We start from the raw sequence: 25,249 nt of genomic DNA, 5'->3' as shown, positions 1-25,249 counted from the left end.
TGTGAAAATTAAAGGATGCATGTAAAGTACTAAGAATAGAGTCTTATACATAGTAAGTGCTCAATAAATAGTAATTATTGCTTTTAAATAAATCCAACTGAAGTATGATGAGGTACAAAATTAAGCTTTCCCCCTAATTTTATTGTGATGATATACACCTAAGATGAGTAAATGTAAGCACCCAACACTATCAAAACATATTTGTAAGAAAGCTAATGTAGACTTAAGGAGAATTCAGTTGTACCAACACTTTGTTTCCCCTTTGCTCCCACAGGCTATGCGTAGACTTGCTTCCTGAAAGTGGGCTCAGGAGATCACTACAAGCAAGGACTGAAAAGCAAAATTTACCCACCAATGGAATTCTATGCAAATATTTTCTGCATTGACAATTTCTTTGGACTTGAAACACTCATTCTTTTTCTATTAGATTTTTAAAAATCTTTAATTTTTTAAAATCTCTTAGCCATTGAAAGAGAAGCACTAAGACTGTTTTTAGGCTTTATTTTAAAATAAATAGCTCACCTCTAAGATGTGCAAAATGATGAGGAGAATTATCCAGCAATGTCCAGGATCTGCTGATGTTATGCTGCTGTTCCTCTATGACAGATTTGCTAACAATGCTCACGTGGGCACTGGTCCCTCTGTTCAGTCGGGGTAAGTGTCATCCAACAGCCTCTGTGAGCAGGTGAGTCAGGAATGCTTATCATAAAGAAAAATCCATTTCTGACTGGCCTTGATACCCAGGAGCCGCACTGATCACAGTGTAAGGTCACGCTGAGTTAATGCTGAAATATAATTGTTAATGCATTTATCAATAAAGCCTTCAAAAATCACTTTTGGTAAATACATCAAAAAAGCTTTTAAAATGCAAATTTAGTTAGTACTTAATAATAAATGGTATTATATGTAACCAGAATGCAGAATTAAAAAAATGGTTCACTTAAAAGCTTCAGAACTGGGTAGATATATTTTAGAAACATTGATTCAGAGAAGTGAAGCAATAAGAAGATTATCGTGGCTTATAGAAATCATTTTTCAATGAGATAATCATGGATCACAATTAAGATCAAATAAAATATATGACAGACTATCTCTAGCTTAAAAATGCAGTTTTAATTTATCTTTGTTTATAGCAATGATCACTGTGTGGAGATATATTTAAGTATGGTCTATTTAAAATCTAACACAAATATTGTGTTATTTTGAACAAAAATTAATTTGATATGTTTATAAGATCATGGTGATTAAAAGGAGTTTATATTTTCCTCTAAAATTTTAGCAGTATGTAAAGTAAGTGATCCTTAACTGAATTCTGACCACCTTTCAAAAAAAATGTAAAAAGTGAACAGCCTGTTTATAAATCTGTGTTTAAAATGAGTTTTTAAAGACAAAAACCTTCTAAATGAACTCAATATCAAAAGAAAAAGATTAGTTTGGAATATACACATTGAAAATATATAGGTTTTAAAAAAATCCATATTTTAAGCTAGAAAATATTATATCTTTTATTTTTACTTAATCTTTTCTGAGTGCCAACGATATTCTAGGTGTTATATATAATATATAGGCTTTGGTCCTGTGGACTATTCCCATATATTTCATGCTTGAGTGAATGAAATTATACTTCATTTCTAGAGAAAAATAATTGCTCAGGTCCCCAGTTGAGCCAATGTCTTGCTTGGTTGAGAATTATATTGTCCCTTTGGCATGGATGTGTGAAATTCCCAAATGTGTTTGGCTACCCAGGCAGCATGTCTTATCTGTTTTTCTTCTTAGATACAATCAGAAACAAGGTATTTCTGAAGAAATATTCTATTTCTGAAGGAATATCATCAGTGATCATATCAAATTGGTTAACTTAAAGCATCATCATCATCTCCCCTTCCCCCTATTCTGCATAGTCAAATTTGAGCAAGTTGTAATGGACTGTGATGTTACAACATTCCTTCATGCTCTCGGGTTATACTGTCTTTACTGGACTTAGATTTCTCCCCATGTTGAGTACAGCTAACCGTATTATAATGTCATCCCATTTTTACAGTAATACCTGCCTCTAATGACAACAAATCATATCTCTAAAGAGTGAATATAATAGTCTTGCAGAAAATGGATGAATACCTCTGTTCAATAGAGGAAATATGCACACACTGCTCATTTTCTTTTATTAGTTGAAGGAAACACCAAAGTTGCATTTTACAATAAGGCTCGAGTTTGTAACATCTTGGCTCCATTTGTAACTATTTAAGGGCTCAGTCTATTTGAGTCGTTTCCCAAACACACTCTAGGTACGTGCATGTTGTGAATAGTTAAGCACACTTTTAATTCTGTAGTGTCAAAGGAAATTTTACTTGAAATTAAAGTTGTCTTTTGTTATGTTTTTAACCTATAAGATTCTAGTGTTGTATATGAATTTCAATAACAAGTGAAAAAATCAAATCGTGTACATTTGGAAATATTTGCACATATTTTTTATTAAAGTTGCCCTTTAAACTACTCTCGTGTCCTTTCTGAACACACTATTAAATATAATAAAAAATGCTACATTTTAGGTTTGCCATTACTCTTATCAGTCATCATTTTGACATATCCTTTCCGGCTCCATTCCATTTATTTGTGTGCAAAGAACTGATAATGCAATAAACTATGTTACTCACAAACTCACAATGTTACTCAGTTAAACCTTGTAATTCTTACCCAAATATTTCCAGCTCATTTTGTACAATGATTTTCATTATTTTAAGCAGACTTTTCATGCTGGTACAACATACATATCAAGAGGATACAAAGCATAGTGTACTGCTTGCAGAATTTTCACAAAACAAGCACATCAGTGTAGCCAGCACCCAGATGAATAAGCGAAACATACCCAGTACCCCAGAAACCCTCTCATGCTCCCTCCCAGTAATTGCCCCAAGGCGTAATTACTGTCTTGACTTTTAATACTTGTTTTTTGAACTTCAGATGAATGGAATCAAACAAGATTATTTCTTTTTTTTTCCCCTTCTCTTTAGTGTCTGTCTTGTTTCATTCAACATTACAATTGTGAGATTCATCCATGCTATTACATATAGCAATCATTTATTAATTTTCACTGCTGTATAGTATTCCATTGTCTGAATTTACCATCACTTATTTATCCATCCTACTCTTTGTGGACACTTGTTGTTTCCAGTTTTTTGCTTTCATAAATAGTCGTGCTATGAATTCTTGTTCATTTTTTTGGTGAATATGTGCACACAATTCTGTGAAGTATATACCTGGGAGTGGAATTGCTGGGTCATATATGTATGGTCTGCTTCTGTAGGTACCTAGTATCTACAGCAGACTGTTTTCCAAAGCCATTGCACCAATTTATACTACTATCAGATGTGTTAGAGTTCCACTTGCTACACATTTTTGCCAACACATAGTTTGTGTGTCTTTTTCATTTGAGCCGTTCTTGTGGGTGTGTATAGCACACGTGGTTTTTTTTTGGGGGGACAGGGAAGATCAGCCCTGAGCTAAAATCCATGCCAATCCACCTCTTTTTTTGCTGAGGAAGACTGGCCCTGGGCTAACATCTGTGCCCATCTTCCTCCACTTTATATGGGATGCCACCACACCATGGCCTGAAAAGCGGTGCCTCGGTGCGCACCCGGGATCCAAACCTGGGCTGCCAGCAGCAGAGCGTGTGCACTTAACTGCTATGCCACAGGCCGGCCCCTACACCGTGGTTTTAATTTGCATTTCACTGATGACTAAAGTTGAGCACCTTCTCACATATTTATTGTCATTTAAATATCCTCTTTTGTGAATCATCTGCCCAAGTCATTTGCCTATTTTTCTTTTCAGTCACCTGTCTTTTTCTAAGGGTCTTTAAGAGTTTATATAGTAAGGATACAAATCTTTTGTTGGAAATATGCATTGTAAATATCTTATTCTATTCTGTGGATTGCCTTTTCACTCTCTTAATTGTGTCTTTTGGTGAACAGAAGTTCTTAATTTTAATGTAGTCCAATTTATCCTTTTTTTCTTAGCTTTTTTTTTTTTTGGTATTTAGTTTAAGAAATCTCTGCCTCCCTAAGATAAAGAAGATATTTTCCTATGTTTTCTTCTAAAAACTTTGTTTTACCTCTCACATTTAGATATACAATATATCTGGAGTAAATTTTTGTGTAATGTGTGAGGCAAGGAGTGAAGAAGCATTTTCTTTTGTTCTCAAATGGATATTCCCATTGACCCGCACCTTGCAATATAAACACCATCCTTCCCTCTTCTTCAATGCAATGTCACCTTTATCATAAATCAGCTGACTGTTTACGTTTGTGTCTGTTTCTGGACTCACTTCTCTGTTCCATTGGGTCTATTCTTCTGTCCTTGTACCAATACTTTATTGTCTTAATTTACTATAGGTTTTTAGTAGCTCTAGATATCTGGATGTGTAATTTTTCCAGTTTATTCTTTTCCTACTATATTTATGATTAGCCCTCTGCACTTCCATATGCATTTCAGAATAGCCTATCAATTTCTTTTTTTTTTTTTTTTTTTAAGATTTTATTTATTTATTTTTTCCCCCAAAGCCCCAGCGGATAGTTGTATGTCATAGCTGCACATCCTTCTAGTTGCTGTATGTGGGACACGGCCTCAGCATGGCCAGAGAAGCGGTGCGTCGGTGCACGCCCGGGATCCGAACCCGGGCCGCCAGCAGCGGAGTGCGTGCACTTAACCGCTAAGCCACCGGGCCGGCCCTAGCCTATCAATTTCTAACCATTATTATTCTTAATATATTTTCTAGAATTAGCAAAAATTTTCATCAGAGGCCACTGACCCTCAAAAAATTAAACAATACTTTACATTAAATGAAATAATATATGTTGAAAATTAATCATGGTTATGTTTTATTAAATGATACCAAATGCAAAAGAAACTTGAGTTTTGTGTTTGTTTTATGTTAGAAATATAAATTTCAACTTATCTGCTGCATAAACTTACATGGTGGGCCTCCTGGGTTGAGGTCAAGTTGTGTCTATTTGGCATTGAGATGTGTCCAGGCACTGGCACTGATGGGCCAGGCTAAACAGAAGTCTGTTTAATGACTGAGGAGCCTCCTGGGAGAGAGAGAGTTCATTCTAAAGCAAGAAGGAGCAGGCTTAAAGAGCTGACCCAGTAACAAGGCTTAGTTGTTGGTGGACAGTGGCGATTGGGGGTGATACAGTGCGTGTCCCTCTGGCAGATGTTCCACAGCCAGATTCATGAACTCATGTTTGGGTCCTAGGAAGAAAAGAAGCTGAAAAACTATAATCTAAAAGAGCAGCTTTACTGAGATCTCTATAAAAGGGTGGGGCACATGCAACGCTCTTGGTGACCACTAAAACAATATAACTCCAAAGGTAGAAGAAGGCCCTCTGCCCTGGTCTCAGGCCCATCTATAGCTCTGGAGACACCTCGGGTCTTAATGATGGTGCCCTATAAGAGTGCATGGAGGAGAACAGTCCTTGGTAGAATTGACTTGTTCATGAAATCATGTGAGGCACTCTTTGGAACTTCTAGAAATATTTGAGGGATCCTCTATCTGGGGCTTAGAGCTATGTGAATAGATGAGATGAGAGTCAATAAATTAGGGCTTTTCTCCATTTGCATCAGGCTGGGTTGCTGAAGAAAGTTTGGTTTCATTTAGAAAAGAAAACATTTATCATGCAAACAATAGAACAATGGAAAAAAGCCACATGAACTTTAAGCATATGAACTTCAGTTCCATAAAAAAGCCATATAATGACAAACAGCTAGAAAGAATGGGAGAGCGAAAAAAATAAAAATAATGAGGAGAGAAGGAAAGGAGGGTCAAAGGGGGGAAGGAGAAAGAGAAAAAGGTGAAAACCCACTGATGAAGAAAATGGTATTAAGGAAGGGAGAGAAGTGAGAAGAGAAATTAACTGAAGAAAGAGAAAAAAGGTAGGCTAAAATGAATGTGCAGAGAAGAAGAGAGAAGTCAGGAAGAAGTAGAAAGGAATGACGAAGGAGAGAATTTGGTAGTGGGAAAAGAGAATTCAAATAGAGGATTGATTTCATATCATATCATTTAAGAACTCAGAGAATTTAGCAGCCCTCTCCTTCCACACGCCACACTCTCTCCTGAATTCTTGGTCCCCCTACCTGGCTCTATTTTCTCCCCCTTCATAGTTATCACCTTCTAGTATGCTCTGTAATTCACTTACTACTGTTTATCTTCTCTCCCTGCTCCTCCCCTATGCTGGAACATAAGCTCTACCAGGGCACAGTTCTTTTTTTTTTTATTCTATTCCTGGACATAGCCCAAGCACTCGAAGAGTGAAGTGTGCCAGGCACACTGTAGGTGCTTAATAAACATTGTTGGACGACTGAATTCCGCTACAGCGATGCTGAATAAGGCCAACGTCGCTTGAGAATGGCAGTCATCTGCCATTGTGTACTCTGAATGTATACAAGACATTCAGAGTGTCCTGGGCACTCAGGCCTATTCCTACCGTCTACCACAATCCACCTGTCTGCCTATTCTCCCTACGGTCTCCAGAAAAGGGGCTGGGCATTCACTTGGATGCTCATAGAGCTTCAGGGAGGTGAAAGCCCTCCTAGACTCTATACCCATTTTGAATCTGCTGACTGAGGTAGCCCACTCCATCCTTTTCTTCAAGAACGTCTTTGGGCCTGGACACACAGGAACTGTTTTTGCATAGGATCTTCTAGCTCAAAGGTCATCCCCGATGCACTGTTTTAGATCAAGTACTCCAGTATTCTGAACCCCCACCCCCCACTTAAAAAAACTTTTTATTTTGAAGTAATTATAGATTCACAGGAATTTTCAAAGAAATGTATGGTGAGGTTGCCATGCACCCTTCACCTGCCTCCCCCAATGTTAACATCTGGCATAACTACAGTACAATATAAAACCCAGGAAACTGGCATTGGTACAAACTATAGAGCTAATTCACATTTCCCCAGTTATACATACACTCCTTTGTGTGTGTGTGCGTGTGTGTAGCTCTAGGCAATTTCATCCCAAGTACAGCTTCATGTAAACCCCACCACAATCAAGATGCTTAACTGTACCATCAGCACAGTTAAGGGCCCTTTTAAAAAGCAGTTTTTTTCCCTTTCTTCTTCTTTCTTTTCTTTTTATTGTATCTATACAAGAAAACGGATGTTAGCTGAACCTATTCTGGTAATCATTTCACAATATATGTAAATTAAACCATCATGCTGTATGCCTTAAACATATACAGTGATCTATGTCAATTATTTCTCAATAAACCTGGAAAAAATATACTAAGTAAATAGCACTCCAAGTGCAGATACAGCTCTCCATATCACACCATGCCCAGACTTACGGCTGAACGAGGACACTCTGAGTCCCTGTTCAGAGCAGCACCTCTGATCCTCCGATATCACACTTCCTACAGCCAGGATAAGCTGACCACCTAATGCTCTATTTTAGAATTTGTTTGCACATTTTTCGATTTTTACTCATTACTATCCCAGTCATGGAGGAGCCCTAGGCCAGGAGGAGCCTCTAAAGGTCACCCTTGAAATGTAAAAGCATAGTACAAGTCCTTGACGAACCAGTGCTGCAAGCTGGTGGGGATTCTTCAGGACGGAGACCAGGAACGGCTCTTGTCTTGGTCAGTTCAGGCTGCTATAACAAATTACCATAGACTGGGTGGCTTAAACAATAAACATCGATTTCTCCCAGTTCTGGAGGCTGGAAGACTGAGATCAGGGTGCCAGTGTGGTTGCGTTCTTGGTGAGGGCCCTATTCCTGGTTTACAGAGGGTTGTCTTCTTGCTGGGTCCTCACATACCTAGCTCTCTGGCCTCTTCTTGTAAGGGCACTAATTCCATTGTGAGGGCTCCACTCTCCTGACCTAATTACCTCCAAAAGGCCTCATCTCCAAATATCATCACTTTGGGATTATGGTCTCAACATATGCATTTGGAGGGGACACATTCAGTTCATTGCAGCTCTCTTCAAGGCACCTGTGTACTAGGTGGCATTGCCACACACTTGAGGATGGATTCTGACCTCTGTGTGTTGATCGAAGTAGTCAACCCTACCCCTTTCAGGTGAATTCACTCCCTAGCTCCTCAACTGGTGGTGAATCTAGCACATCAGGATCCTTTAACCCATTGCCCCAAGCCTATGCCATATATAAAAAGGAGGCCTGGGCAGACTCGATACCCTGGCACAGAAGTGTTCAGGTGAATAGGAGAGGTCTGGCCCATTAGAACACACTTGTGTGCCCATGACTATTCCCCAGTAAGCTTCTAACTCAGGGAGTGAGAGAAGGAAGTGGTGAGAAATGAGGCTGGGAGGTGGACTGGGGCCAGAGTATGAGGGGCCTTGTGTACCACATTAAGGAGCTTGGATTTGATCCTCTACTCTGGTTAAGGGATAAAGGCAAAATGGCTGGGTTACATTACCTAGCTAATCCAATCAGCTGACCTGAATACCTAGAAATAATTTCAGACAGTGAAATTAAAGTAGAGATGAATGAAGCTTTTGTTGTTTAGTTTCCAAGGAGAGAGTAACAGATGAAAGCAGACATATTAGCTTTTGTTATATAGAAACAAAAAGCTTGTTCCATGGATGTGATTTTTATTTCCCTAGTTTATCCTTTTAAGACAATTTTAGTATTCTTTTATCTATAATGATATAAGGCATTACTCTGATGATTAGGGAAATACGTGCTATATTAAAACATTTAAGGCAGAAGTAGATACTGACTTGAGATTGTGGAGTTAATATTTCCTTATAAACATGTTGCTGTTTCTAGGTGGGAGTCACTATCTTTTTTGGTTTTACTTGCTTGTCAAAGGAAAAAAAAGAACGTTTGGTCCCTAAAACAAAGGAAGAAGTGATGCTTAGTATTTCTGTTTAAACCAGTTATTAAATGTCTGACAAAATACAAGGTTTCACAAACGAGCACTCTGTGCTTGCTGCGACTTCCTCCCAAAGAATTCCAGACCCTAAACCTTTGGGAATGATGTCATTCTTCTCTTTCCTCAGCTCATCTGGTCAGGTTGGCCTGACCAGAGACACAGTGTGAGGAAGCTCTGGATAAAAATCTATACACGAGGAGAAAGAATATGGAAGCCAAATTTGCCTGCTTCTAAAGTTGAGGCTAGTTCCCCTTTTTAGTTTCATCTGCCTTTTTTTCCCCCAGGGCACTAGTTTTTCCATTAGTTCCTTATTCATTCATTCATTCATCAAGTGTTTACTGTGCACCTATTTTGTGATGGGCACAGAACTAGAGGCTGGGTACACAGTGAGTGGTAAACAAAACAGACACAGTCTCCATTCTCATGGAACTTACAGTCTAATGTGAGAGACGGTCAGTAAACAAGTAAACATCCCAATCAATACATGATGACTACTTGTGGTAGAGGCTTGAAGGCAACAAACGGAGGGCCTTCTGTCACACAGAATAACAGGGGTGGGAAGGCTGTAGGCTCTCTAAAGAGGGAATATTTAAGGAAGGATTTAGCATGCATAGATCTGGGGGGACATTGTCCAAGCAGAGGGAACAGCATAGGGGAAAGCCCTAAGGAAGGAAAGATCTCCACTGAGAAGCGGGGTGTCTGGAACTGAAACACGATCAGCAGAACTGAGGAGGTTGCCAATGCAGGGTCCTAAACATTCAAGAGTTTGTAACTGGAAGGCACTGATGGGCTTTAAACTGGGAAAAATACGGCCAGTTTTGTGTTTTTGAAAGGTGACTCTGAGAGATACATAGACTTATTGTTTCTATGTGCAGAGAGCATCTCTCAAGGGAGACACAGGGACCTGGATATTGAGGTTGCCTCCAGGAAGAGGAACTGGGTGGCTGGGGAACAGGGCCGGGGGCAGAAGTTTTACTGGAGATCTTGTATTAACTTCTGATTTTGAGGTATATATATTCTAAGACTGGAAGCAGGAACAGGAAGAAGGCTATTGCAGACGTCCAAGACAAATTTGAGACACACTTAGGAAAACCTAGTGATCAGACTGTGGGAGTGAGGAAGAGGGAGAAATTAAGATGATCCCTGTTCTTGGATTCAGGATTGAGCAACTAAGTGGACGGTGATGATAAGTGAAATTGGGTAGAGTTGAAGAGGGTCAGTTTGGGGGTATTGGCAGCTCCAGAGTCTCTATTTAGGAGAGGCTTAGGGGTGGCCAGAACTGGGGGCTGGAAGAGATTTGTCTTGAATATGCATTTGCACAGCACTCATCCGTCAGGATAGGTTTGATTATACTGCAGTAATCTAAAATACACACACGTGTTCACACCTCAGAGCTAACCATGTTCACACAGCTCAGAACTAAAAAAAAGCAAAAAACCTTTGACTTACATGACGAAGGTTTTTTCTTTTTTGTGTTTCTTCTTGCTCAAAGTTTGCTACAGGTCCAAATGACTCTCTGGGCAATTTTCCTCCACGGGATGACTCAGCATTCCAGGCTGCTTTGATCTTAGGCATCTACAGCTCAACAAATAATAACCTTGGAACAAAGAAAGGGAAAAAAAGACAGCAAGGAGAACCGTGTACCTGCTCTTAAATATTTCTGCTCAGAAGCAATACGTGTAATTTTCACTCACATTTCAATGGCCAAACTAAGTGCCACGGCCAAGTCTAAATTCAAGGGGGTGGATAGATACCATCCTCTCAAACATCTAGGAAAGGAAGGAGAGCTAAAAATACTGGTGAGCTCTAGTAACGTCTACTATGATACTTTAGGTAAAAATGAAAAAACTTCAAAAGTCTGTATCAAAGAACCGGGTGGAGGTTATGAAGAGAGGTAGAACTGATGCCGGCCCTGGTATCAGTTCCCCTACAGTAAACCCAGCATATGTGGGGTTAAAACCAAAAGCACTCATCCCCTTTCCCAGCTTCTCTAAGTTACATTCATATGTAAATATTGGTTTTTTAAACCTTTGTATCCCTGAACTTCACAAGGCAAATAGAAGTTACAAATTATTAGAGCCTAGGTGGCCTCATGCTAACCTTTTGGTTAGTTACAGGTCCTCTGAAGTTTGTTTGTTTTTTTCATGAGGAAGATTGGCCCTGAGCTAATATCTGTTGCAAATCTTCTTCTTCTTCTTTTTTTTTTTTTTTGGTGAGGAAGATTAGCCCTGAGGTAACCTCTGTTGCCAATCCTCCTCTTTTTGCTGAGGAAGATTGGCCCTGGGCTAACATCCGTGCCCATCTTCCTCTACTTTATATGTGGGACACCTGCCACAGCATGGCATGATAAGTGGTGCGTAGGTCTATGCCCGGGATCTGAACCTGCAAACCCCGGCTGCCAAAGTGGAGTGCACGAATTTAACCACTACACCACTGGACCGGCCCCTGAAGTTTTATTACAGGGAAACTGAGATCCAGAGATATCAAGAAGCTGAAGCTTCCCAGACCCCAACTCCTTGGCTTCCTGGCACCAGAATCCACCCTCCACCATGGAGGCAGACAACCAGTGACATCCACCTGCGGATTCCCTTATCTCACCATCCTCCTCCCTGCAAGCAGCCTCACAAGGCCAAACACAGGCTGGTGGGAAAGTGCCAACCAGCAAGGCCACAGGCTCTACCTTCCTACAAGCAGCCGCATTCCTCACAACCTTTAAAACCCCTTGCCTCCCATCTTTCGGGGAGATGGGACGAATCTGAGGGCTCACTCTTGTCTCCCAGCTGACGTCACCCCAAATAAAAACCCTTTCCTTGCCATAAGCCTGGCGTTCCAGTTTTTATTTGGCCCCTCTTGTGTGGTGGGTAAAGAACCTGTGTTTGTGTCCAGTAACAGAACTTCGGCCATCGATGAGCAACACCCTCTTCCAGTTTAGTCTTGTGTTTTGCACGCACCTGCGTGTGTGTGTGGGACTCAAGAATCCCGATCTTGGACACATTTTTTTTTTTTTTTAAAGATTTTATTTATTTTTTTATTTTTTCCCCCCAAAGCCCCAGTGGATAGTTGTATGTCATAGCTGCACATCCTTCTAGTTGCTGTATGTGGGACTCGGCCTCAGGATGGACGGAGAAGTGGTGCCTCGATGCACACCCGGGATCCGAACCCGGGCCACCAGCATTGCAGCGCGCGCACTTAACCACCAAGCCACGGGGCCGGCCCCGATGTTGGACACATTAAATTCAAGATGCCTCTATCCAAATGGAGGTGGCAAATAAGCAGCTAAGCCAGAACATCAGGGGACAGCTGTGGGCTGGAGATAGAAGTTGGGAGATTAAAAAATATATATCTCCCGTTGGATAGGACAGTGTGAAGTCCAAGAGAGTGTCTAGGCTGGTGTGGCTGGGGATAAGACTGTCTAGGGAAGATGGAGAGGGGATAATTAGAAGACAGTTGTGGACAGAATCCTGCTGACAACCAAAATTAAAGAGGGGTCTGAAAAAAGATGGAGAAGGAACAATCAGAGAGGAAGGGGGAGAATCAAGAGTGACATTGTTAAAACCAAGGGAAAAGAGCTTTAAAAGGTGTGTGTGTTTCTGCTCTTATCAAAGGAAATCCCTCCCACCCCTGCTGCATCTCAATTCCTCTCTCTCTACTGAATCATATCTATCAGCATTTCAACATGCTCTAGTGGCCATCTCATAAAACAAAGCTCACCTCTTCCATCCTCCTTTCTAACCACTATCGGATCACCAAGCTCTAGGCACACGGGGCTCCCTTCAGCTCCTCCAGCATTCCAAGTTCCTCAGTGCCTTTGCACTTACTCTTCCCTATGCCTGGCAGGCTTTTCCCCAAGCTCTTCTAAAGATGAACTCTTTTTCATCTTTTCAGCCTCAGCTTAAATGTCATCTTCCCAGAGAGGCCTTCCTTGGCCATACAATGTGAAGCAGCTCTCCATCCCTATCCCACTGCCATAGGAGCGTGTGTGAGTCCATTCAGGCTGCTATAACAAAAATACCATACACTTGGTGGCTTACAAACAACAAACACTTATTTCTCACAGTTCTGGAGGCTGGGAGGTTAAACATTATGGCTCTGGCAGATTTGGTGTCTGGTGAGAGCCCAATTCCTGGCTCATAGAAGGTGACTTTTCATTGTGTCTTCACATGGTGGAAGGGACAAGGGAGCTCTGTGGGGCCTTTTTTATAAGGGCGCTGATCCTATTCACAAGGGCTCCGCCCTCAGACCTAATTACCCCCCAAAAGGGTTAGGATTTCAACATATGAATTTTGGGGGACACAAACATTCAGACCACAGCAGTGCTTTATATCACGTTGCCCTGCTCTGTTTCCTTCTCAGCATTTACAATTCTCTGAAATTACTGTTTAATTGTTTGCATGTATACTGTGAGTTCCCGTCCCCTAGAAAGCAAGCTACAAGAGGATATAAAGAGAGCCTAGTTGGGGGAGGGGGTGGGGGTTGAGGAGTATAAGGAGAGGTCATTTTCTCCCAAAGTACCACATTTTCAGCAATTTTAAGATAGTATGTTGATAGAAGAGTTGTTAATAATATGGTGCAACTAACACTTGAGCAAGCAGTCTGAAATTCAGATTTCGACACAAGCCGAGAAGTTAGTCACACGCTGGCACCTTTGTAAGTGCTTGCTGTCCCACCAACCAAAGTTGTGGGGCTAGCCACCCTCCTTGCCCCGGCCCCAGGCCAGATAACTCTGATGTTATAACCTGGCTACACCCTTGAGGCAGGACCTCACCTATACATCACAGTGCCTAGAACAGCGTCAGGCACATAGCAGGTGCTCGGTAATTACTGAATAAACGCTAACAGCTGCAAATGCTGCAGATGACTTAGATTGGAGCTGAAGACCACCCACTGATTTTGACATGAAGTTCACTGGTAACCTCGGAGGGCATTTGCATTTGGGTATTGGCAAAATGGCCAGATTGCAGGGAGGGCATAGAAAGGGAAGAGAGGAAGTGGAGCCAGGGAGACTGCTTTTTCTAGAAGCTTGGTTGCAAAGGGAAGAAAAAACAGGACAGTAATTACAAGATGCAAAATGGAGAGAGTTTTGTTTTGTTTTGTTTTAAAAGGTAGAAATGTTATATTTAAAAATATATCAATATTCAAACATACATAGACACACCACCCAAAAGGTAGAGACTTCGTTTTATTTTTTTTATCTATTTATTCTTTTTGCTGAGGAAGATTTGCCATGAGCTAACACCTGTGGCCAATCTTCATCTATTTTTTGTGAGTCGCCACCACAGCATGGCCACAGACAGACGAGTGCTGTAGGTCTGTGTCTGGGAACTGAACCCGGGCCACCGAAGCGGAACATGCTGAACTTAACCACTAGGCCACCGGGGCTGGCCCAAGACTTTGTTTTTTTATATGTCTAGAGAATAGAGCCAGTAATGAAAGAACTGAAGAGGTATGAAAGGGAATTGATAACTGATGGTGTGTGGAGAAGAAGAGATTTAGCGGAGATAGGACAAAGAATTCCCTTTCCTCTGGGAAAGAAAGGGTGTGAGGACGGGTTGGAGGTGCGGGTCTGGAAGCTGAAGGAGTGGGCCTGCGACCAGCCTCTATTTTCTTTCTAAACAGAAAGCTCAGAAACTTGACTTCCCAAACTGCTCTTCTCAGTTTCTCCTCTTAACCAATTTAATTCTGTTGCTCATTTGTTTACATCTTCTCTTCACTTTTGCCCTGTTACGCTTTGTCTGTCAACCCCTCCCCATTCTGGATCCACCTGCAGCCCCTAGATCTTCAGCTGGTTTAGTGCCATACCATGGCCCATCTTCTGGGATCGCCCTGCTCTTTGATACTCAAACGACAAAACCTATGAAATTGTAGGGTTTCCAGGCTTTTATCTGATTTCTCTAAGTATCAAAGAGCATTGCCACCGAGTGCTTTCACATTTCACAAACTTGATCACCTGACTTCTGGAACTCGGTTCCAATTGGTGTAATAATTCAGCCCAAAGATGGACACAAACCTCCCCCTTAATTCCCTAAAATATAACTAAGATATTTTAAACAAGATTTTATTTGAAGGCTTAGGAATAATAGAAAGGAATGACAAGAAAAAAAAGTGTTGTAACTCAAATGTCAGCCCATTCTATTCCTGCTCAGCCTTGAGATCATTTTCTCAGCTGTCAGAAAAGTATATCTAATTGCAAAAGCACTGTTGATGCTTATCAATAGATAAACTTGCTAAAAACCCTATTTTAACTCTTCTGCACTTCCAACCAAGTTTCTGTCCCTATGTCAGCTGTCTGTCCCTTGTCCTTCCCCGCAAAAGTTCCCTCCCACAGCATACAAAAATCTCTGGCCTCCAGCAGCGTCCTTTTCCAAATCACACCCTGCTCAGCAAAACAAAAGCTGGAGGACCAGAGTTCTGCAAAACAAAAGCCCAGTTGTTAGCCAAACCTGACCTAGCATCACACCACCACACCAGACACAGAATAGGTTTCTCAAAGTTTCTCTGCCTATCCCCTGCATCAGAACCTCGCGTGGTCTGGGAGTCAAACCAGAACATGTTTGACTTGTAATTGTTTTAGATATGCTTTAGCTAATAATTATGGATCAAATGCTTGGTTTGGGGGCCACAATATATTTATATCTATATAGGTACATTGCTTTATTACCATTGCAGTTTTATTTCTCTCTTCATGACTTCCAAACTTTAGATGAAATACAGCGTGTGTGTGTGTGTGTGTGTGTGTGTGTATACATTTTGGAGATTTGGGATATATATTTGGGAGATTTTATTTACCTGTAGCTGGTGCCACCTAGTGGACATCACCTCCTAAACAGCTTTGAGTCTAGGATTTTTATCTACCTGCAAAGGTGGTGAGGAAGATGAAGATGGCTAACGATGGTTAGGTGCTTATTATTTGTTAGGCATTGTGTTAGATGTGATGCTAATCCACTTAAATTCATTGGCTAATTTAATCTCCAAAACAACACTAAGAGGTGAAAATAACCATCCCCATTTTGTAGAATGAGACAAGGAAAGCTTAAGTGAGTTGCCTAAGGCCACTCAGGAAGTAAAGGCCAGAGCTAAAATTCCAGAGTCCAAGCCTTTAACTAGTATGCCAAAACACTGAGTCACTTCTATTAATGAAAGAATTCAGTACAATGTGTTTATATATTGGGAGGTGAGTGGATGCTGATGGTGTGGTTTAGCACCTGGGAGATGGCTGAAGACGTCTTAAGTACTAACAGGTTCCAAAGCAGCAGCTCGGTTGTCCCCTGTGGCATTAAGGGTCCTGCACTGGACAGCGGGCAGACAAGATTCATTCTGAATTCCTCTGGTGCCCTAGGCAAGGATGCAGGTAGACCAGGCCATCATTTTTATTGTCTTTCGTTGCAAGAGATAAGCAAATATTCACAATAAATGGGATAGCTAAAGGGGTGAAGGCTGACACTCTCCCTGCCCCCACATCAAGCTAGAAAGCTCTATCCTAACAATCTGGAGTCTTTATTCTTTTCTTTTTTTTTTTTTTTTTTGTGAGGAAGATCAGCCCTGAGCTAACATCCGTGCCTATCTTCCTCTACTTTATATGGGACGCCGCCACAGCATGGCCTGACAAGCTGTACATCAGTGCGTTTCCAGGATCTGAACCTGGGCCGCCAGCAGCGGAGCGAGCGCACTTAACCCCTACGCCACGGGGCCGGCCCCTGGAGTCTTTATTCTTGACACAGGAAGCGTATATCACTCTCTAGCCTTTCAGTGAGAAGTTCAATGCACTCAAGTGCCCATCTTTTCTCTGTCCAGTAGACCTTACAGCTATCTTCATGGTGCTGTCAAGGATTTTCTGTGTAACTCAGGAAAATTAGGTCATTCCCAGATGTATTAGTCAGCTCAGACTGCCATAATAAAATAAAATAGACTGGGTGGTTCAAACAATAACTATTTCCTCACAGCTCTGGAAGCTACAAGTTTGAGACCTGGGTGCCAGGGTGGCCAGGTTCTGGAGAGAGCTCTCTTGGCTCACGAGGCCTTTCCTGGGTGCATGTGCAGGAAGAGAGACAGCAAGCTCTCTGGTGTCTCTTCTCATAAGGGTACTAATCCCATCCTGAGGGCCCTTCCCTCATGACCTTTTCTAATCCTAATCACCTTCCAAAGGCCCCACCTCCAAAGACCATCACGGTGGAGGTTAGGACTTCAATATAAGAATTTTGGGAGGACACAAATATGCAGTCCATGACATGCTGCCACTGGCCCACTGAAATTCATGTCCTTATCACTTTCATTCCATCCTAACAATTCCAAAAGTCTTAATTCATTCCAGCATCAACTCTGAAGTCTAAAGTCCAAAGTCTCATCTAAATATCATCTAAATCAGATATGGGTCAGACTCCAGATAGGATTCATCCCCAGGCAAAATTCCTCTCCAGCAGTGAACCTGTGACACCAAGTAAGTTATGTGCTTTCAAAATACAATTGTGGGACAGGCATAGGATAGCACTCACATTCCAAAAGCAAGAAACAGGAAAGAAGGAAGGGGTGATGGGTCCCAAGCAAGTCCAAAATCTAGCTAGGCAAACTCCATTAGATCTTAAGGCTGGAGAGTAATTCCCTTTGGTTCGATGCTCTGCCCTCCAAGCTCAGAGGTGGCAGTGTCACCGCCACAGCTCAGTGGGGCAGCCCTGTCCATGTGGCTCTCTGTGAGGGCCCTGTCCCTGCAGCTGTGCTGAGCAGCGGTCCCACCCCTTGAAACTAAGGTAGAGGCAGCCTTACCCCCACCCCGTGCCCTCCCCCCCACCCCCACCCAGTCTTGCCTGTGTACTCAGGGCCTGTGGTGGGAGTGGCAGCCTTGATGATCCCTGGATTACCTGTGGGGTCCTTCTTCCCTTTTCTTGAAGGATAGTCCACCCACTCACAGCCAAATAGCTCTATGGCCCCATCCTATAAAATCCAAGGAGTCCAGGGGCCGCCCGGTGGCTTAGTGGTTAAGTGCGCACGCTCCGCTGCTGGCGGCCCGGGTTGGATCCCGGGCACGCACTGACGCACCGCTTCCCCGGCCATGCTGAGGCCGCATCCCACATACAGCAACTAGAAGGATGTGCAGCTATGACCATACAACTATCTGCTGGGGCTTTGGAGGAAAAAAAATAAATAAATAAAATTAAAAAAAAAAAAATCCAAGGAGTCCAAAACCCTTCCTTCATTCCATCCTACCTTCTCTAGTGTCTCTGCTGATATAATCCCATCTCTGTGCCTGGCTTTTGTTGAGATGGCCGATTAAGTCCACACACTCATGATCTCTTTATCAAATGGTTGTTCAGCCATACCTTTAGTGTTCTCTTCAAAACAAGCTTTCTCATTTTTCGCAATATGGAAAGGCTTCAACTTTTCCAGATCTTCAAGTTCTGGTTCCTTTTTGCTTAACAATTCATTCTTCAATTCATCTCTCTCCTTCACATTTTACTAAAAGCAGTCAGGAGGCACCAAGTTGCTCCTTCAACAGTTTGCTTAGAAATCTCCTCAGCTAAATATCCAATTTCACCACTTGCAAGTTCTACCTTCCATAAAACACTAAAACACAATCCAGCCGAGCTCTTTGCAACTTTATGATAAGGACTGCCTTTCTTCCAGTTAACACATTCCTCCAATATAACACGTTCCTTATTTCTGTCTGCAACCTTACCAGAACTGCTCTTAATGTCCATATGTCTAGCACACACCTCTAAACTCTTCCACTCTCTACCCACTACCCAGTTCCAAAGCTGCGTCCACATATTTAGTTATTTGTTACAGCAGCACCTTACTTCTCAGTATCAAAATCTGTATTAGTCAGCTTGGGCTGCCACAGCAAAACACCCTAGACTGGGTGGCTTAAACAACAGAAATTTATTTCCTCACAATTCTGGAAGCTGGAAGTCCGAGATCTGGGTGCCAGGGTGGTCGGGTTCTGGTGCGAGCTCTCTTCCTGGCTGCCTTCTTGCTGTATACTCACATGGCCTTTCCTTGGTGTATGTGTGTGAAGAGAGAGAGAACCAGTTCTCTGGTGTCTCTTCTGATACTAAACCCATCAGGAGGGCCCCACATTCATGACCTCATCCAATCCTAATTACCTTCCAAAGGCCCCATCTCCAAATACCATCACATTGGGGGTTACAGCTTCAACACATGAATTTTGGGGGGACACATTCAGTCTATAACACTTAATTTTTTTTGTTTATACTTATTACTGCAAATGAGTCTGTCTAGAGTTTTTTTTTTTTCCAAATCTTTATTATATAGTATCTTTTTTTTTTAATTTTATTTATTTATTTTTCCCCCAAAGCCCCGGTAGATAGTTGTATGTCATAGTTGCACATCCTTCTAGTTGCTGTATGTGGGACATGGCCTCAGCATGGCCGGAGAAGCGGTGCGTCGGTGCGCACCCGGGATCCGAACCCGGGCCGCCAGCAGCGGAGCGTGCGCACTTAACCGCTAAGCCACGGGGCTGGCCCAATTATATAGTATCTTAAAGAGCAGAAAAGTTGAAAGAAGGGGACAATAGTATACCACCACCTAGATTCACTAATTGCCATATTTGTCTTACATATAGTCTATATGCCTATCTAGCTATAAATTTTTTGTTCAAAGTATCTTGCTGACATGATATTCTACTCCTATTCAGCATGCATCTCCTAACTAAAATACCATTATTACACATAAGAAAATAATTCCCTTACATCATCTTCTAGCCAATCCATATTAAAATTTCCCCAATATCTTTTATAGCTGTTTCACCCTGAATTTGGATCCAATGAAGCTTCAAGCATTGCATTTAGTTGTTATAACTCTTTAGTCTTATTAATCTAGAAAAGTCCTCTTACCATTTTTTTCCCCATGACATTGACTTTTTAAAGAGACTAAGATGTGATAATGGCATTGTGACTTTATTTTCTCATAGAGATTTATACAGAAATATTTACCAAGGAAATGGGGGAAAGGCTGTTACAGAAATACAAATGCATAATTAATTGGCTTCAGATTTAATTTAAACTTACCTGAATGGAATCAGAAAGCTTATCAATGGCTGAAGTTAAAGTGTTGTAACATGGTGATAATACTGAAAAATACTGTATGTTCATAATTCTAGAATTCTGCCTAAATTTACCATAGCTTTAAACTTATGTTCATTAATGGTACAGCTCATCAAAACACGTGGATGAAAAAATTTAAAAATCCAAAAAAATTCTCAAACAATGCAGAAAAATACAAAGATAAATTTGCAAGAATCACTTGAAATCAGTCTATTTACAAATAACTATTATTAACACCAGGTGAACAGCATGTCCAGCTATCTCTCTATACATCTATACCGGTAGACAGGCAGCACCACTTCTATAAAAATAACACTCTATATTCAATGCAAGGCCTGTGTGCCCATTGCTTGGCCTGTCTCTGCTCTGTCAGTACTGTGGAGGGTTGATCCCCGCAGGCTGCATTTCCCTGGCTCCTGCGACGGCTGACATCTGGCTGGAGTCAATTAGTGGGAAACTGATGGGAGAGTGGGGGGCACGAGAAAGGGAGAAGCCAGGCGTATATTCTTCACAGCAGTTGTTTTCTGGTCCCCTGTTTCAGGTAACACTGCTTTCTCCCTTTGTCCCTTCAGCCTAAGGGCTCAGTGGCTTCTGGCTCTTACACTAATCAGTGGGTTACCTCATTGTCATATTTGGCTTCTTAGCTCTTCCATTACCTGCATAACCAATTCTCTGCATTAAATTCCCTCACTGAAAATACGTCAAGCAGTTTCTGGTTAGACCCTGATTATACCTGATGCTATTTTTAATGAAAATATTATAATTTTCATTAATTTTACTTGAATTTGATACAACAAAAGAACATGAAGTAGAAAATTTTTTTAACATGAGGGGTATTACTTTCTAAAAGCTTTTTCTAGGTTAAGAAATTATTAAAACCTTCCAGAAGCTGGAGTTGTTATTCTTAACATTTTTAACTACTGTTCAATTTTACACAGTAAAGGTAGATGATTCACGAAAAATTAGTACTCATGCTTTCTGTCCTCTCTATTCATAATTTTTAAGTTACATATTTATTTTGTTTAGGTTTATAACATTCACATTGTATTCTGTAACCATAATTTCCATAGTTTCTTAGTATTAGTAAAGTTATATATTTAAACCAGCTACAGTTCACTACCCAGCCCTGGTGGTTTAGTGGTTAAGATCCGGCGTTCTCACTGCCGTGGCCTGAGTTTGTTTCCCAGTCAGGGAACCACACCCGTCTGTTGGTTGTCACACTGTGGCAGCTGTGTGTTGCTGTGATGCTGAAAGCTCTGCCACCAGTGTTTCAAATACCAGCAGGGTCACCCCTGGTGGACAGGTTTCAGCGGAGCTTCCAGACTAAGACAGACTAGGAAGAAGGACCTGAGTACACACTTCCGAAAAAAATTGGCCATGAAAACTCTATGAATACCAGTGGAGCACTGTCTGATACAGCATCAGAAGGTGAGAAGATGGCACAAAAACACTGGGCAGGGTTCCACTTTGCTCTACACAGGGTCGCTAGCAGTCAGAATCAACTCAATGGCACTAACATCTACTAACTACAACAACATTTCACTAGAATGTAAGTTTCACACAGGCAAGGTGGGTTATTTGCTTTGCTCACTGATATATTCAAAGTGACTAGAACAGTAGCACTAACAAACGCTTGAATATTCACCACAGTTTTTCACTTTCTTAGTTTTAAATTTTTTTTTTTTTAAAGATTTTATTTATTTATTTTTTCCCCCCAAAGCCCCAGTAGATAGTTGTATGTCATAGCTGCACATCCTTCTAGTTGCTGTATGTGGGACTCAGCCTCAGGATGGACGGAGAAGTGTTGCCTCGGTGCGCGGCCGGGATCCGAACCCGGGCCACCAGCATCGGAGCGCGCGCACTCAACCACCAAGCCACGGTGCCGGCCCTCTTAGTTTTAAATTTTAATTTCTCTCCTAAATAGCTGGATTTCAAACACTCACTTACACATAAGAGTTTTTTTCTCTCTAGTAAAGCTCGGCCATGCTGTGCTGCTCGAGTTCCTTCATGTTTGAAGACATGGGCCACTGCCTTCTGACATTAGACAGTCTTTGCTGATTTTATCGGATGAACTCTAAATATTGGTGTAACACGTTGTCACTAATTCTTTACAATCCTAGTGGTCAGTGCCCTCCTATAATTATTTTTTACTGTAAGCTTTTATCTAGTTGCTCGCCACCTTCATTTGTGTGCAAAAGTTTTAAATGTTTATTTTGATAGGGCCATATTATCTTTGATGACATTCTTCAGTAAGTCAATAAACATTGTGGAGCACCTTCTGCTCAATACTGTGTATTATACAAATATGGATGACCCATGGACCCTAGCCTCAAGGAGCCTGTCTTGTAGGGTGGATAAAAAAAGCAAGGTGCTACAATATGAAGTAGAGTGATGTCTTAAAAGAAACACAGTGCCTGCATGTTCTGAAGGGGCAGTAATTACCAAGAGGAATGAAGGAAATGAACATTTATTGAAAGCCTGTTATTCGGCAAGCAATAAAAGCCTTCACAGATGTTATCTCCTTTATCTTCAGGACAACTCTGCAAGGAAAGTTATCATTATCCCCATTTTACTGATACAGAACTTGAGCTTAAGTAATTGCCCACTATCACACAGAGAGAGTGGAGATTTGAACCCAGTTCTGCCTGATTCCAAAGCTCAGGCTCTTTCTCTACTACATATATCATTACCTGTTGCAAGAATGAGTCACAGAAGGCTTGGTGGAGAAAGCAGCATATGAGCAGGTGCCTTATGGGTAGGGAGGTTTTAAGGCGGGAGTAAGAACTGCAAATCCATGCCTAGGATTTTCCTTAACTGAGGGACAGATGGGTGTTAAATCTACTGCCAAGAAACTGTTTTGTTCATTTTGAGACCCAGTTCTGAGGAAGGAGTTATTACCAATTACAGGAAAGAAACTTCAAGTAGACTTATTCTTGAGTTTCCTGGCATTCTTTGGTCTTGGATATCTATCTTCTTCCTTATCATCTCTTTGCACAGCCACACAAGGATTAAGTCCTCCCAGTGCTAAGATTTATCCTTTTGCTCAGACATTTCTAGAATAGTATAAGCTTTTCAAAACACCATGGGAGATATAAAATAGAGATTTTCAAACTTAAATTCCAAGCCATTAGTGTACTTTGACATTTTAGTGAATCATAACCAGCATTGTTTTTAAAGGGACAGAATAGAAATAGCAGAGAGCACTGCATACAGTAAGGCTAAGTATAGTTTCATGATACTTATATGTATGTATATGCATTTGTGTTAATGTACTTGGCTATGATGTAAAATATATTTCTGATAGTGAGAGACATTTATTTAAACAGTAACAGGACCTATTTAGAAACCAAGTATACCAGGGAAACCTGAAAATCCCTTCCAACTGGCATGGAGTGGCAGCTGGGGATAGGGTGAGGAAGCCCTTGGACTAAAGCTTTCTCAAGTCTAGGAAACAGTATCACAGACTGCTTGCTTACAGCAGTTTACTACCCTAAGCATTCTTTCAGGTGTGAGCTGAATAGAAACGTAAGGAGAAGAAACAAGGCAATTTTCTCTAGCAGAGGAGCTGCAGGGAGGGGCAAGAGGTATCCACCTCAAAGGATACACACTGCAAAATGTCATTCTCAGAAGAGAAGGAAGGCTGCAGGCCCTCTCTAGATCAAAGGACTCCTATCCAAATGAGTACGTATATTGCCAGGCCTCAAAGGATGAGTAGGGAAATGTCTTCAACCTGCAGTGTTCAGTCCTTGTACTCTTTACTTCCTCCTTATTCCGTGAATCTGTCTCTTGCCCAGTTTTTGATAGTGTTTGGAAAGCCAGCTGCCATACCTGATAAGACTTGGCTATGGTAATACGCTAGGGCTCAGTTTCAAGAGCTGGTAGAGAGAGGAGGAAGCTGGGACTACGTGGGGCTGGAGTTAAGCCTGCTAACCCAGCTCGAGGGCAGATCACTCAATTGACTCCAACATAGAGAAGTCAAAGAGCCTTGCTTTGAGTCTGCATCAGTAGGCTAATAAGTCCAAAGCAGCCCTAGTGACCCTATCTTCAAAACCTATCTCCAAACCATTTCTATAGGTAATAATAATGAAATTGCAGCAAACATTTAATAGTCATTTAATAATGTGCCAGCTGCTATGTTATCTCATTTAATTTTCATTATCACCTTAAGAAGCAATGAATATAGTAACACCATTTACCGGCTTACTGTGTGCCAGAGGGTGCCAAATGCTTTACATAGATAATAACATTTAGTTCTCTCAACCACCCTAAAGGTAGGTACTATTATCCCCATTTTACAAATGAAGTGAGCCAGCCACAGAGATTAGGTAATATGCCTCAAGTCTCTGGTAAATGACAGTGCTGGGCTTGGAACCCACAGTCTTTAACTTTCAAGGCCATACATCTAACCACTACATTTCCACTGCCTTTCCCATCCTTTTCTACTTCTCAAACTTGTTAATGTATAGTGGACACATTCCTGATCAGTTCTTCTCTAAGTAACAGTTCATGCATACCTGCCGGCGTTTCAGCCATCACAGGGGTCTCTGGCTTCCTGGTCAATTGTTCTTCTCTTACATTAACAGTATTGAGCCACTCCCCCCTCCCGCCCCCCCAATTTAAGTTTTGCTCATTGGTTTTGAATATCTCCTGCTGAATTACGTTGTTTACATGAATACACCATGCTAGGTTTTGTTTATATGCTCCTTCTTAACTGTTACTCTGAAATCTTACTTTTCAAGGTTCTCTACAATCATACTTTATTTTTCAATACTCCCAAACATGGATCAACAGTACAAGTCAAGCTGATCACTGTCCTCAATAGAAGCTATAACAGTTCTCACCTCTGCACCCTTGCTCTTTCCTGTTTGATATGCCTTTCACTGCTCTCCACCTCTCCAAATCCTATCTGTTCATCAAGGTTCAGCTCAAACCCCTCCGTAAAGCCTACCTAACTACTAAGTCCTACTGCTCATTATTTTCTCTGAATGGAAGTAGCACTGTGTTCCCTCAAAACACTTCCAATTTAATCATATTTGTTTTAAATTATTTCTATAAATGCTAGCCTGTATGATCCTTCAGGTAGGGATCTTTATTTACCCAGTTCTTGCCTTCTGCAGTATCAGTGAGTACAGTGGGATACAACTGAAAGAGCATTAAGGAGATGAAGGTTATTGTCCTGACCTGGTCCTAAGGAGTCTCAAACAAACTCTTGGGGAAACAAGGCCTCTGACACAAAACCTATTTTTCTCATAATGTAAACAGTGCTATACAAATGGAAAGCTATTAAGACACCTTCAAGAACGT

General features: G+C 41.4%; 1 protein-coding gene and 1 long non-coding RNA gene across 5 annotated transcripts in view; one reads left to right on the top strand and one right to left on the bottom strand.

Annotated features, from left to right (window-relative positions):
- Positions 1-528, top strand: part of SLC26A4 (solute carrier family 26 member 4) — a 46,152-nt gene extending 45,624 nt beyond the window's left edge. The window contains exon 20 of the mRNA XM_004439284.3: positions 275-528. Coding sequence (XP_004439341.1) covers positions 275-298 — 24 coding nt within the window. The 3' untranslated portion in view covers positions 299-528. The remainder of the gene's footprint in view (positions 1-274) is intronic.
- The window catches only part of LOC147918148 (uncharacterized), a 50,352-nt gene that overhangs the window by 22,891 nt on the left and 2,212 nt on the right, over positions 1-25,249 (bottom strand). For 3 of the 4 annotated variants that reach the window (XR_015553903.1, XR_015553899.1, XR_015553886.1), the window contains exons 2-4: positions 10,341-10,488; positions 4,972-5,087; positions 523-785 (exon numbers count right to left, since the gene is read on the bottom strand). This is a non-coding gene — a long non-coding RNA (uncharacterized LOC147918148). The remainder of the gene's footprint in view (positions 1-522; positions 786-4,971; positions 5,088-10,340; positions 10,489-25,249) is intronic. The other variant, XR_015553894.1, reaches the window with a different exon arrangement.

This window comes from Ceratotherium simum, chromosome 1, assembly GCF_057802395.1.
Source record: "Ceratotherium simum simum isolate JZ-2026a chromosome 1, ASM5780239v1, whole genome shotgun sequence".
NCBI lineage: Eukaryota > Metazoa > Chordata > Mammalia > Perissodactyla > Rhinocerotidae > Ceratotherium > Ceratotherium simum.
The sequence above is the reverse complement of the archived record's forward strand: the minus strand, read 5'-3'. Positions and strand labels throughout refer to the sequence as shown.